General features: G+C 55.5%; 1 protein-coding gene across 1 annotated transcript in view; it reads right to left on the bottom strand.

The window, feature by feature from the left end:
* SRCIN1 (SRC kinase signaling inhibitor 1) overlaps positions 1-14,871 on the bottom strand; it is a 64,667-nt gene that overhangs the window by 33,339 nt on the left and 16,457 nt on the right. The window contains exons 2-3 of the mRNA XM_030922466.1: positions 4,094-4,395; positions 502-600 (exon numbers count right to left, since the gene is read on the bottom strand). Coding sequence (XP_030778326.1) covers positions 502-600; positions 4,094-4,395 — 401 coding nt within the window. The remainder of the gene's footprint in view (positions 1-501; positions 601-4,093; positions 4,396-14,871) is intronic.

Raw genomic sequence — 14,871 nt, 5'->3', positions numbered from 1 at the left:
ACTTGATACCCAAGTCTTCTTAAAAATTAGAGACTAAGCCATGAACTTAGCAAGAAGGGTGAGAGAGAGACTTCATGCAGAACTTCCTGATGGTGGGACATCTGGAGAAGGATGGATCTGCTCAGAAACGGAAGGGGAGGGTGTAGAGAGGGGAATAAGATGGTCCTCAGTGGGAGGAGGGCATAAAACCCACAGAGCAAGGTCAGGGGACTTCGTTTAAAGGAGAAAGGGATACAAAAACTTTTTTAAAAATCCTGAGTATCTTCCCTCAAAAAATTCCTTCTCCAAAGTCAACCAGGCTTGGGGAGGTAGTGACAGGGAATTAGACATCGGGCAGATGTGAGTACGAGGCATAGAAGTCTCCTGAAAGTAGGGGCTTCTACACCAAAGAGAAAATGTTGCTAAATAAAAATCCTGAACACCCCCCCTCCAAAAAAAAATCCTCCCCAAAGCCAAACTCCACCGTGGGCTTGGGGGGTGGGGTGGAGGTGGGTGACTCACCTGGGCCGGCTGGCCAGACCCGGAGGGGGCGGAGTCGCCATGGAGGTGGGAGCAGAGGGAGCTGAGGAGGCACACGGGGTCCACGGTCCAGCCGCCAACCTGTGTGTGCGAAGCGGGGGACACCCCATTAGGGGAAGCGGGCAGGAGCCGCTGGGGTACTGTGACTGGGAGGGAAGGGCATTCCTGGGGCAAGCCTTGGCACAGAGCTCATACTGCAGAGGGGTCTAGCGACGCTGGCAAGTCCCTTCCTTAGGCTGGGTATCTCTCTAACTAGAGCCCTGCTCTGTTTCTGGATGTCTGCCTTTTCTGTTAGACCCGGGGGTTCCCTGAGCCCAGGGCAGGGCCTTCCCTATCAGACTCCTGAAATCCTCATCTCCACTTTATTTTTTTTGAGACAGGTTCTCACTCTGCCTCCCAGGCTGGAGTGCAGTGGCACAATGACGGCTCACTGCAGGCTTAACCTCCTGGGCTCAAGTGATCCTCCCACCTCAGCCTCCTGAGTAGCAAGGACTATAGGGACGAACCACCATGCCCAGCTAATTAAAAATATATATATATTTTTAAGAGATAGCCATGTTGCTTAGGCTGGTCTCAAACTCCTGGGCTTAAGCAATCCACCTGCTTCAGCCTCCCAAAGTGCTGGAATTACAGGCATGAGTCACTGTGCCTGGCCTTGTGTCCAACTCTTGGATGCCCCTCTGCACACTGGCAAGGAAGCTGCTCCTTACCATCTCCCCTTCCCCACCTCTCGTCCCCTCCTCACTGAAGGTGTCACACCTACCTCACAGAAATAGGAACCGCTGGGCAGGAGAAGCCTGCCCTGACCTGTTTCTATCCCACAGCATATCTTTCTTTTCTGTATCTTAGTGGAAGTGACTCCACCCGCTTCGTTCCCCAAGACCACCCCACACCTAAGACCATCCTTCCAGATTCCTCTAGGACCTGTTTCCCATGGCCTTCTTTCCCCTTGGCATCCTTAGATTCATTCCTCCCTCATTCTCTCATTCATTCCACAAACACTGCCTGAGCTGGCACCATGCTTAGGCACCAAGCATTCCATTGCAAGTGAATGGGCCATAGATCCTGCCCACTTACACTCTAAGTGGGGAAACGAATGAGTGAAAGAAGAAAGGAATGAATTTGAGGGTGGCTGGGCTTTGATTCATTTCCTAAGTATTTACTGAGTTCCACACTCTGTGCTGGTGAACATGCTAGAACATGTTAAGGCCCTTAGACATGCCTTCTTTCCCAGGCCTGCTGTCCCTGGAAGCTCCACCCAGCTGTTTTCATCCTTTTCCTGGCCCAATCTCCCCAAAGTAAGTCTGTGGCTAGGGCTCCTGATCCTTCACCAACCCCAGTCTTCCTAACCCCTGAAATTGACCATTACTTTACCACATCACAAGACACAAGCTCTCAATACCCTCTGTGCCCACGGATCCCTGTCAGTCGCAATGTCTGTTTCTCCCCATCCTTTTGGACGTCTGAAGGGCTGGTCACCCTCCTGCTGGCCCCTTGTCCAAGCGCTTTTTTTCCCCTGGGACTTCCTCGTGGATGTAGAACATTCCTGGTCCCCTTTCCCCAAACATCATGGGCTTTCTCTTTTCTTAGACCCCATTCCTCCCTGATGGCCACTCAGCATCCCAGGTCCACTTTATATCTGCTGTGACCGTGCTCAACTCTCTCCTGAAGCTGTGGCCTCTCTGGAGTCCTGAGTAGTGCATTTGGTGCCTTAAGAGCATCCCCAAGAATGCCCTACCCACTCCTCAAACCCATCTCCATATATTCCTCTCCCCCACCCCCAAACATTTCCCTCCAACCCTCCTATTTCTCTCCAAGGCATATACCCTGTCCCCCAGGTGTTTCTGTCATTGCCTTCTAGGCCCAGGCAGCTTAGCCGTAGACCTACACTTGGTCTTCTTCCAACCCCCATCTGTCCACCCTTTCCCCTTCATCATCCCTGATACACTCTTCCTCTTCTCCTTCCCCTGCCTCCAGCCCCGCTTCTCCCCTCCTATTCACCATCCAAAAGCAACCACAGCCATCCTAGCCACCACCATCTGCCCCACTTTTTCAGCCCCCACACATCCCACTACTTCCCACCTGAGCCTTCTTGCCAGCCAGTTGGACCTCTGGGCCAGTTCCCAAACCAACTCAGGCCCATGCCCATGTCACACCGCCCCCCCCCCCCACCACTCCTAAAACAACATTCTCTTCCTCTAGGCCTATGCAAATGCTTTTCATCTTTCTAAGCCCAGTTTAGTGCAGGAAGCTTTCCCTGATCAGGCCTGCCTATGATCTTCCCTCCTCTAAACCACCTCCCAACTGACTGTTCCCCTCCCCAGCTAGATGACAAATGCCCCTGCCCTTCTCCTCAAGCCAGTGCACACAGCAGGAACCCAATGAGAGGGGCTCCCTGAGGGTGAGGGCCACATCTTCATCTTCAACTCTCTCTAATCCTGATCTGCATCCTGCTCCCAGAAGGACTTTGGAGCTGGGAAAAGGCAAAAGCCAGACAGAACTGGAGGTGGCACTAGGGGGCAGATAAGGTACCAGAAATGTGCCAATGTGTCTTGTTCCCTGCAGTGAGGATGGGAGTGGAGACACTCCTCCCTATCCTCAACTACATCCAGTAGAACCCGGAAAAGGGAGACAGGGACTGACGCAACCCCAGGTTTGACTGAAAGGCTGCTGATGGGATGTGCATCCCTCCCCTCAGTCCCTTCACCCAGGGGGACAATGGCTGAGTCTCAGAAGCCAATATGCATCAACCATGCAGGCGCCTCACCAATGCAGAACTGTACACAGGCTGCTAGACCCAGAAAGCATGTTCTTACAGACAAGAAGCTCATACTTGGGTGGAGAGATGCATTCAGGACCCCGAGGTTCTGGGGGAGGTTTAAAAAGGAACCATCCCATCCGCTATAGAAGGAGACAGGTCCTGGTCCAGAGAGAGGTGCTGTGTCTCCTCTCTAAGCCCTACTGATGGCAGGAGAGATACCCAGGCACAGAGAGAGGAGGCCTCCAGCTCCAAGTCACCCAGCAAGCCACGGGGTGGAACAGGGAGGAAAGAGGTCAAATGCTCCAGTTCTGGGCTCCATTCTTGCAGGCTGCAGGGACTGGAGACACATCGGCACCCAGCCCACTGAGGCTCTCAAAGCCCGACCCTCTCTTAGAGTCCATATCACAGAGCTGCCGACGACCCTGGCCAGCATCTCATTTGCACCACAGGATGGACTCTCTCCGGCACAGAACAAGTCCCCAAGGCTATCCTCCTCTCCTTTCCTCCCAGAAGAGTTCTGCCCGAACAGCCTGAGTCAAAGAGGCTGGGCTCTCTCTGCCCCATCACATGCTCTCAATTTTCCGGACTGCAGGCAGAGGTCTGGAGGTCAAGCCCCCACCCCTTTCCTCCCCAGGCTCCAGAAAAGGCCAACCAGAGCCACTGCCCCGAGGGACAGCTCCCCAGCTCCTCCCCTTCTCTATCTGCTCCAGATGCCTCCCAGAGTTGGAATGAGCCTGGGGGCACGGAGCACGGGGTCAGCCCCCTCCCCTGCCCGCTGGCCTCGGACGCAGCCGCAGCCAGGAGCCCACTCACCTGCTCTCGCATCCTGTCCTGCTGGCCTCGCAGGGCCAGGGCGTGCTGCGGGTATTTGCTCTTCAGGTGGTCCATGAAAGCATCACGCTTGCGGTCGGCGTCCGCCTTCTGGAGCCCGCTGAGCGCCTCCAGACTCTGGGCCGCGATCACCGTGTGCCGCCGCTCGGACGTGTGCACCAGCCCCACGTTGGAGAAGCGCCGGCCCCCGCTGCCCCCGCCGCCCCCGCCCCCCAGGGTCCGGTACTCCCGCGGGTACTCGGCATCGTCCGCAGACAGCATGGGGGGGCTGCTCCGCTCCGGATCTGCGAGAGGTGAGAGGGGCATGGCGGGGTCACGGCGCGCCCGGCCTGGGGCTGCCCATCCCCCACCGGGGGTCCCTGCGGGGAGGGGCGGGGCCTGGGACTAAGGAGAGTGGAGAGGCGTCTGGCGCGAGGCAGGGGCTGCCCCGCACCCCACTAGGGACTGAAGGGGGAGGTGGGTGGATGGCGTGGAAAGTGAGCCTACGGCCCCCAGGGAGGGGTGAGGAACAAGGGCTGGATACCTCCTGTTCCTCCGTGGGTTTGGAGCGATAATGACCGCGGGGGGAGTACCGCCCTTTGAGGCCAAGGGGAGGGAGTTTGGATGAAAGTGGTAGAAGGTAACCTGAGACCCTCTCCAGCCACACAACCCCCCTCCCCTCCTAAAGCTGGTGCCAGCAGGTGAAGGAAGGAGGGGTGCGTTTTAGATGCTCCCTAAAAGACGTGAAAAGGAGCTCGTAGTCTTCCTTTGAGGTTGGGTAGGGGGGGGCCCTGCCTCCTCCCTCAGACTAGCATAGGTCCAGGACATACTTATTCTCAAGACTGGGGGCCGGCTGGGAAAAGGGCCAGGGCGGGAACACATGGGGAGAATGAGGGCAAAAATCGCTCTGAGGTTTCCCATGGAGATGGAAGCCCAGGGTCTGGGGCAGTGGGACCCCTTTTCCCTTCCCTCCCCAGAGACAGACAGATAGACAGACAGGAGAGGCTGGGCACAGAGAGGACAGTGAGAGATGGATTTTGAACAAACTTAAAGGAGAAAGGAAGCAGACAGAACAGCTGAAGTCCTTCCCAGGGACTTTCCCCCCACCTCTCCCCTCCCTTCTTCAGTCTCTCCTCCCGACACAGACACAAGCTTAAGACCCATAAGAGACGTACAGGGGACAAAGGACAGCACAGAAGCGAAAGAAAGAGAAGGCCGGGGGTTGAGGTCCCACGCGGAACTCTGAATCCCCTTCCCAAATGCCCACCAGCCCTGAGGTCACCCTGCTGGCCCACACTCTCCAGCCTCAACGACCAGTGGCCAGGGGTTCCAGAGGTCACCCATGCCCTTGGGGGTGGAAGAAGTTGCTGGGGGCCTACTTCAGCCATATTCCTGGGCATAAAACATAGATTTGTGCCCCTCAGTAGTCAGTCCATAGGAAGACAAGCACAGCCTCTCATGCACACCCCAGTCCCACAATCCACCAGCCCCACAATCCACCAGCCCCAAAGCAGCACTCCAAGTGTGGCCTAGGACTGGGGCATCAGGCGCTGCAGCAGACACATGCACTCCTGCCTGTTGTGTGGCCTGACGCACAGGGCCCCTCCAAGGGCAGACCAAGGCAATAGGGGACCTGGCTGGAAATGCCAGGTTTGCCACAAGTTTCCTCCTGCCAAGCATCCACTGTCAGGAGGTCTGTGGACAGCTGCCAGGTCTGCCACCCCTTGCCCAGCCACAGAGGAAAGAGGAGATTCAGCCAGGTTTCAAGAAAAGCCACCTGCCCCCAACACACACACACACACACACACACACACACCCCTCCCTGGGTGTGCTGGGGTGTGTCCATCAGGGGCACAGAGTCTGTGAGAACCCAGCACCTTGCACCGAACCAAGGGAAGAAGGGCTCCCATGGGCATGAGAGCTGCAGCTCACCAGGGGCTGACCACCTGCCTCATGGCTGCGTGCCTCCCTATACCCCATCAGGGGGATGTTATCATGGTCCCCATTTCAGAAACGGCTACCGAAACTCAGAGAAGTCCACTGACAAGCCTAAAGCAACACTGAATGGTAGAGGTCTGATTTGATCTCAGTATTTATTACGTATGTGCCGCCACACTCTCCGCAATGACTGTTTCTGGAGTGAACACTGACAGCACCACATGGCATGTGTGGACTTCCTCACTGACCTGCTGCTATCCCCATGATGGCCCTGGATCTGGGGTGGTCCCTCTCACCATGTCACCATCCTCTGTTGTGCTCCCCAAACTAAGGTCCAAGTACATGAGAGATGATTTTGGGAAGAACATTATTTTATGTCTTCTCTTCCTTCCTTCCTTTTTCTTTTTTTGGGGGGACAGGGTCTCACTCTGGCACTCAGCTTAAAGTGCAATGGTGTGATCATAGCTCACTGCAGCTTCAAGCTCCTGGGCTCAAGAGATCCTCCCACTTCAGCCTCCCAAGCAGCTGGAACTATAGGTGCATGCCACCATGCCCAGTGAATTTTTTCCTTTTTTTAGAGATGGGGTCTTGCTATGTTGCCCAGGCTGGTCTCAATCTCCTGGGCTCAAGTGATTCTCCCACCTTGGCCTCCCAAAGTGCTGAGATTAAAAGTGTGAGCCATGGACCGGGCACGGTGACTCATGCCTGTAATTCCCGCACTTTGGGAGGCCAAGGCAGGTGAATCAAGGCAGGTCAGGAGTTCGAGACAGCTTGACCAACATAGTGAAACCCCGTCTCTACTAAAAATACAAAAAATTAGCTGGGCGTGATAGCGGGCGCCTGTAATCTCAGCCACTTGGAAGGCCGAGGCAGGAGAATTGCTTGAACCTGGGAGGCAGAGGTTGCAGTGAGTCGAGGTCTTGCCACTGCACTCCAACCTGGGAGACAGTGTGAGACTCTGCCTCAAAAAAAAAAAAAAAAAAAAAAAAAAAAAAAAAAAAAAAAGTGTGAGCCACCACACGCAGGTCTTTAAAAAAAAAAAAAAAAAAAAAAAAACCTTTATTTTTCATAAGGATTAGAAAAAGCCCCAACTATAAGGTCAAACCAGTGATTTCATGGATATAGTTCCTTGGGATGGTAGTGAAATAAAGTTTCCTTTTAAGTAAATTTGAAGTTCAAAGTGAGCTAACAAAATATATATATATATATATATAAAATACATATATATATATATATATATTTTTTTTTTTTTTGAGATGCAGTCTTGCTCTGTCGTCCAGGCTGGAGTGCAGTGGCCGGATCTCAGCTCACTGCAAGCTCTGTCTCCTGGGTTTACGCCATTCTCCTGCCTCAGCCTCCCAAGTAGCTGGGACTGTAGGCGCCCACCACCATGCCCGGCTAGTTTTTTGTAATTTTTTTAGTAGAGATGGGGTTTCACCGTGTTAACCAGGATGGTCTCGATCTCCTGACCTCATGATCCACCCGTCTCGGCCTCCCAAAGTGCTGGGATTACAGGCTTGAGCCTCCGCGCCCGGCCACAAAAATATATATTGCATTAGTACAGTACAAAAGGTTTCGTGATATGATGGCCATTTGTGAAACAACCCCTGACTAAGTGAGACTGGGGACACTGGGGTCATCTTCCCGAGGGCCCAGTCCCTGCCCTTGAAGTACTTGTGGCAACCCACAGTGGCCAGAAGTGTGGCTAAAGGAGAGTGGCCTGAATAAAGCTTCCAGGAGAAGGCTGGGGGTTCCCTGGGCACTGGAGAAATAGCTCCAACCAAAGTCAGAGGGTTGCCTCCAGTAACCCCTGACCTTCCTCCTCCTCCACTCACCCTCAACACCAGCCAGAGGTCTGCAGTCCATTGGGTGCAAGTGAGAAGGAGGGGACCCTCTGATGCCAAGAGCCTTCCATTTGCCCAGGCCTTGTGGATTCTGCCATAGCATTGCTGCTGGAATCCAGCTCCACAGTTCAGGCCTAGTCCTGCCTGAGCCCGAAGGACCCTTCCCCCTTATGCCAGAGAGCCAGGCTCCTCTGCCTTCCTAGGGCTTAGGACAACATTGGGACAGGTCTCCAATTATCATCTCCCAGCTGCTTCCTTCCTGGAGCCAAAAGAGCTCCTCATCCCCTCTCTTACCCCCTCTTTATGCCAGCACCTCCTTCCCTACCTCCTGGGGGATCTCAGTGTGTCTGAGGTGGAGCAAACAGTGTACCAGTCTGAGATGGGTGGTGACTGTGGAGTGGGAGGGTCCCCAGGTCACCCAGTTTTCCCAGGCAGATTATGGCAGGGAGGGGTCCCAGCTCCCAGCTGCTGGAGCAGGCAGAGGGTAGGGCATGGAGCTCACAGCTGCACTTTATGACTGCAGTCCCACAAATCTCACAGTCGGCAGTGGGGAGGGGCTAGTGAGCAGCCTGCACAGACAGGGGAGCAGGGACTACCCCTCACTGCCTCCTCCAGGCCGCCGCTCAGCCCTCAGGTGCTCTGGCATTGGGGCCATTGGGGTGAGGCGGGCAGGAGCTAGATACTAAGGGGTGGCAGAGAGAGGGGAGGGGGTAGAAGAGATGATCTGCTCTCTCTGAGGGGCGGTGGCAAGGAGGAGCTTTGATGTGAAAAGCTTTAGAATCTGTTTAAGAACCTTTGAGATCCTTGGCTTTTATATAACACAAAAAGTAAGCTGAGGCTCCGGGAGAAGGGAGTGCCTGGGTAGCCTAGCTGTCCTGGCTTCCTACTTTGTATAGCTTTAACTTCTTTCTGCAGGGCCCCAGCTGAGCTGGGAGGATGAACCTGGGCTTCTGGTTGAGGGTGGGGGAACATCCTGTCCTTAGGAGAGGGAAGTCAGTGACCAGCCTTCTGGGGGGCTCTGAAGACTCAGGAATGATTTTAACTCTTTCAGCAGGCCAGGCACTTGAAATCAACGTTGGGAGAGAAAAACCCAGGCCAGAGACACCCTGGGTGTTTTAGCAACTTTTCTGAGATCCCAGGTTATCCATTTATTTATTTTTGAGACAGGGTCTCACTCTGTTGCCCAGGCTGGAGTGCAGTGGCGTGATTATGGCTCAGTGCAGCCTCGACCTCCTGGGTTCAAGCTATCCTCCAGTCTCAGTCTCTTGAGTAGCTGGGACTACAGGCACGTGCCACCATGCCCAACTTATTTTGGGGGTCTGTTTTGTTTTGTAGAGATGGGGTTTTGCCATGTTGCCCAGGCTGGTCTCCACCTCCTGAGCTCAAGCCATCCACCCACCTCAGCCTCCCAAAGTGCTGGGATTACAGGCATGAGCCAGCACACCCAGCCTCGTTAATTTAGGCATTTATTCAGTCTACAAATCTCTTCCCTTTCAGAGCCTAAGAACCTAATTTGTAAAATGGGGATGTTAATGTCTAAACTCTGCCTTTGGGCACAGAGTGAGAGGCTGGCAAGACAATGGTGGAGAAAGTAGGTTGTTTTCTTTTCTTTTTCTCTTTTTTTTTTTTTTTTGAGACGGAGTTTCATTCTATGGCCCAGGCTGGAGTGCAATGGTGTGATCTTGGCTCACTGCAACCTCCGCCCCTGAGTTCAAGCCATTCTCCTGCCTCAGCCTTCCGAGTAGCTGGGATTACAGGCGCCCACCACCATGCCCAGCTAATTTTTGTATTTTTAGTAGAGATGGGGTTTCACCATGTTGGCCAGGCTGGTCTCCGACGCTTCACCTCAGGTGATCCACCCGCCTCCACCTCCCAAAGTTCAGGGATTACAGGCGTGAGCCACCGCGCTGGGTGAAAGTAGGTTGTTTTCAATGAAAGAGATTCCTGAGCAGCAATAGGCTTGTTGGGCCGCAGCAGCCTGACCTCTCTGCTACCCCTTCGCCTGTTCCAGCCACCAGCAAGTCCTGGGAGTGGCCCTGATTTTCCTTGAACCTGAGCAGCCCAGGGAAAAGACACAGGGATCGATTCCAATCTAGCAAGCAGATCCAGGCACCGGCCAGCCCTGCACAGATCAATGCATCCTGTTCCAGGCAGGAAGGGCGTGAGAGACCCGGGCAGGGGTCTTAAGCAGGGCTGGGTTCTCCTGGGAGAAGGATGCGGCATTGCGATACAGAGATACGGAGACAGGGAACTCTGGGGGAAGGGAAGCAAGGCTAGGGTACCCTGGGGGAGGGGCGTTGGGCTGAAGGTTCCCTGCAACCCAGGGATGGGGGTGGGGAAGCCAGAGACATAAAGGAGGGGCTCAGGGCTTCTCCTTTCTCCAAGGAACCTCAGTGTGCAAGGCTGACTAAATTTTTTGAGTCCGAGATTCAAGCCACAGGGAAGATGCCGAGAACTGGCAAAATCCAGAATCCGAATGAGGGGAAGGGCAGGGTGAGGAAGGCAGGTTCTGCCACCCTGGGCTCAGCCTGCCCCGTCTGGGAAACGTGGAAGGTAAAAGTGGCCTGAGGCTGGGGTGGCTGGGAAGTGGCGGGCGCCCCCCAGTGGCCGGCTGGGAGGACGGCACAGGTGCTTGGGAAGAGTGACGTTGTCATTTGTTTGAACAACTCCAAATTCCACATTTATTTATGAGCCTCATTTATTTTTATCCTCCACCACATTCTTTTACATGAGATCACTGTAACTCATTATGAGAATTAAGATCCCAACATCTTAGTGACACCATCTCATAAGCCACCAAGCCGGTCCCCAACTGGCATCTTTACCCCAGATATAACCCTCTACTCTGTCCTCTGGCCGCCCCTGGGCAACATGCACACATGATGTCATCTGCAGAGGAGGAGAAGGGGGAGAGGAGAGGAGAAGGAGGGAGAAGGAAGGAGAGAGGCAAAGGGACAAAGTAGAGGAAGAACGAAGCCACCAGCTCAGGAAAGGGAGAAGAGGACTTTCTGGGGCCCCTGACATGAGTCCTCCCCAGGCCCAAGTTCAAGATCTGGAAATCAGGTCCCTGTAACCCACTCTGTGGAGATCAGGAGGCTGGACAAAACCCCTCCCTTGGGGACCTGAAAGGCTGTCACATGTGTGCCCCTGACCCACTGTCTGGGCAGGAGTAGGAGCTGGGGTATAGCCCTGGTGGGAAGGGAGGGCAGGAAGCGCTGAGGGTGAAGACACCAGCTCACAAGCCCACAGGACATGGGGCTATGCAGGGCAGCAGGAGGGGAGCATGAAGACAGCTGGAAGGGTGGAGGACCCGCCTTAGGCCACACCCATGAACACACACAAACACATGAGGCAGCATGAGGCTCCCCCAGTCCCTCCTCTGCAGCCAATGCTATAGGAGCCCAAGTCACCCAGGAGGAGCCCCGAGGCACTGCCACCTTCGATTGTGCCTGACAACTCCATCCTGCTGGTGCCTGCTGCAGTAGGGAAGCACACTGTGTGCTTGGAGGTTGGAGGCCAGAGGACAAAGGTCAACCAGGACTAGATATGTCTCAAGCTTGACAGAGGCTCTGGGAACCCGGATCAGGGGAGGGGATCCTTTGCTTCCCCTGCTAGTGAAGGAATCGGCCTCCCCGTCCCTGGATTTCCCTGGCTCTGCCTTCCTCATGTCCCCATACCCCTCAGCCTCTGCTGGCTGGCTGGCTGGCTGTGGGTCCTTGGAGCAGAAGCCCATCTGTGTCTGCTTTCTAAAACCATCTTTTCCGCCCCATACCACAGCAACCAAAGTCATTTTCCGGGCAATTGCCTTTCTGTAAACATTCCTGTGTAATATCCCCCCCAAATTGCTAATACCCAGTGCCCTGTTGAGTCTCCCTGTCACTCCAACTACAGCCTCGGAGATGGAGGCGTGTGATGGGGGAAGGGCGATGGGGGGAAGGAGGCAGCTGGACTGAGGATGGGAGACAGGGGGCTCCTGCCTAGCTCCTGGCAAGGGGGGGGGGGCGGCCAGAAACTCTGCACCTCCCTACAGTGATCTCCACTCCCTGCCAGCCCAGCACCACCCCCTGAATGTCAGGCTCCACTTCAGGAAGAGTCTGCCTGGACTAGGAGGGAAGACAGAGAGGAAGGGGGAAGGGAGCCCACTGGACAGAAGGCCTGAGACAGGGCCTGGGAGAAGGAGCTGACTTGAAGGCGTGGAGGAGATGGCTAGAAAATAAAGACTCCTGGTGACTGGGGCAGGGCACTAGGGACACGGGGCAAGGCCAGGCAAGTTGTCTCCAAGGAACGCCAGCTCCCCTCCCCACCAAGGGTGACAAGTAGGACAGAGAAAAAGGTCGATGCCGGGGGGATCGAGGCCATCCTCCCAGCGTGGGCCCTGCTCACTCCCTGGGCACTGTAGTGGACGGGGGCAGGGGGAGATGGACAAGGCAGGAGGTGTCAGGTGGTTCTTGGCAGGTGACACACCTGTTGCCCCCCCCCTCACCTCCCAGCCCTGATCTATAAAGCCACCATGGAGAAGGGTCTGGAGCAGGCCGATTTTTCTCACCATACAGCAAGGGAAACTGAGGCTCAGGGAGGTTGAGTGACCTAACCTGAGTCACCATATGGACTCCCTTCCCCAGGGGTGGTGGTAAGAAGGGGGACTAGGACTGTGGCCTATGACCCTGTGGTTCTTCCATCCCCCTGCCCAGGGAATCCCGCCACCCACTTCCCAAGTTCCACAGAAGCTGGGCATCCAGGTGGGATGAGGGATGATGAAGCCCTGGAGGACCTTGGGGACCTGAGAGGCTGTCACATGTGTGCCCCTGACCCACTGTCTGGGCAGGGGTAGGAGCTGGAGTATAGCCCTGGTGGGAAGGGAGGGCAGGAAGCGCTCAGGGTCAAGACACCAGCTCACAAGCCCACAGGACATGGGGCTACAAAGGGAGGCTGGGGAGGGTGCGGGGTACTGCCAGTCACAGCTTTGTGCAGGCAGAAAAACACAAACCAATTTGTGCAGATTTGAAACCTACTGAAGGTCACTTAGTTGGTAAATGAGTCGGAATCTAATGAAAGGACCTCTTCCAGGCTGGGGGAAGGCGCTGACACCTGCCTAGGAAGAGCGGTGAGGTTGGTGGCCTGGGCCCTGGCTGCTACTGGCAGAGCTGCTGGGGCTTTCCATGGGAAGAGCAGATTTGAGGGGGTCAAGCTCCCTGTGGGTGGGCACCCAGGGAGTGGGGGGGTGGGCATCGGATCCTTCCCCGGCCCAGCTCTTCCATCCCAGGCTGACGGTGTCCACTTGCACAGAACAGGGCACTCCCAGGGCAGGACCCTCACCTCCCCTCTCAGACTGGGGCCTCCTGATGGCAGAGGGGCCATTCCACCCAGAAGGGCAGAATTGGGTGGGGTGAGGAGGCCCACTAACCACATCAGGAGTGGGGTGGGGTTCTGGAGACACTCAAAGATCCCAGGCTTGGCCTCGGTGCCACCTCCACCGACTGCACTGGCTCTGCGTGACTGTGGAGTCCTCGCTTCCTTCTGCTTGTCCCTTCCCCAGGGCCCCAGGCCACACAGCACAGCAACTCTCAGACCCTGGTGGTAACGTGGGGCCTCCCCTCAGCTCTCATCTCTCAGGAAGCGGTGGCCCCCTCCTTACCCGTCACTGCGATGGGGAAACCACAGTGCTCTCTCTCCAGCCAGATGCCTTTCCCAGGCAGGAAACCAAGGCTCAGAGAATAAGCCTGACCCAATCTGTAGGAGCTGAAGGCAGAGCCCAAAGTGGAACCCAGGGGTCCTGGCCCTCAGGGACAAGGATTTTTCCATTCCACGATGCCACTTTCCAGAAAGCAGCTGCCTGGGGAGCCCCTCTCTAGGCCACGGGCCCCAGGAGGACATAGACTAACAAACTCCTTAGGAAGGATCAGCAGCAAGACAGAAACACCGCAGCAGGCTGGCCAACAGGGAGATAAGCTGGGGCCCACGGCCCAGTGATGCCCCCAGCCCAGGGGGATGCTCTCCACACAGAAATCAGGGTCCCCGCAGGGCATCCCAACTGCACATTCAGACAGGACTCCCCATCCTTGCAAAATGTGCAAGTCAGCCCCTTGCCCAGAATTCCAGAGATACAATCCCCCATCTTCCCCCCATCCCTCCTCTCTCACACACAGCATGCAAAGCTGTGACATTACCAAAAACCACTGCACCCACTGACTAGTTATGTGCCCTTGAGTAGGTCAGGGGACGCTCAAGCCTCAGTCCTCTCATTTGCTAGAAGAAGAAGAAGAAGAAGAAGAAGAAGAAGAAGAAGAAGAAGAAGAAGAAGAAGAAGAAGAAGGAGGAGGAGGAGGAGGAGGAGGAGGAGGAGGAGGAGGAGGAGGAGGAGGAGGAGGAGGAGGAGGAGGAGGAGGAGGAGAAGAAGAGGAAGAAGAAGAGGAGAAGGAGGAGGAGGAGGAGGAGGAGGAGGAGAAGAAGAAGAGGAAGAAGAAGAGGAGAAGGAGGAGGAGGAGGAGGAGGAGGAGGAGGAGGAGGAGGAGGAGAAACAGAAGCTAATAACAGGCAACAGGCATGCAGACTGCAGACCCCAGGTGAGCGCAGTCAGTTCCTTCTGATCTACCCCGGAGCCCGATTTCCTTCCACCAACTGTCAGAGTTCTATCAGACCCAGGACTGTGGGGCTGTGATTTTTGGCTTCTAATGAAGATCTGGCTAATTGGCTTCCCTGGGAAGGGAGGGGACAGAGATATGGAGGGCAGCATGTCACCCCCAGTCTGAAGCTGGAGCTGGAAAGGCTGGGAACAGCCCTGGCATGTGCCCACACAGCGCTATGTTAACCAGCTAACTCCTGTGTGGCAACTCTGCTGCTCACGCTCCCAGGGAAGGTGTCCTGTCAGCTCCACATCTCCTTGGAGAAACAGCCAAGGGGAACACAGGCCAAGGGGGAGGGGAGGAGGGAACACTGGAGGGTGGAAAGGGAGGGGAGCCGGTGCCTGTCCTCAGCTCTGCCATCATTCTGAGGAGGCTG

This window comes from Rhinopithecus roxellana, chromosome 19, assembly GCF_007565055.1.
Source record: "Rhinopithecus roxellana isolate Shanxi Qingling chromosome 19, ASM756505v1, whole genome shotgun sequence".
Lineage (NCBI taxonomy): Eukaryota > Metazoa > Chordata > Mammalia > Primates > Cercopithecidae > Rhinopithecus > Rhinopithecus roxellana.
This window is presented reverse-complemented; position numbering and strand designations above follow the sequence as displayed.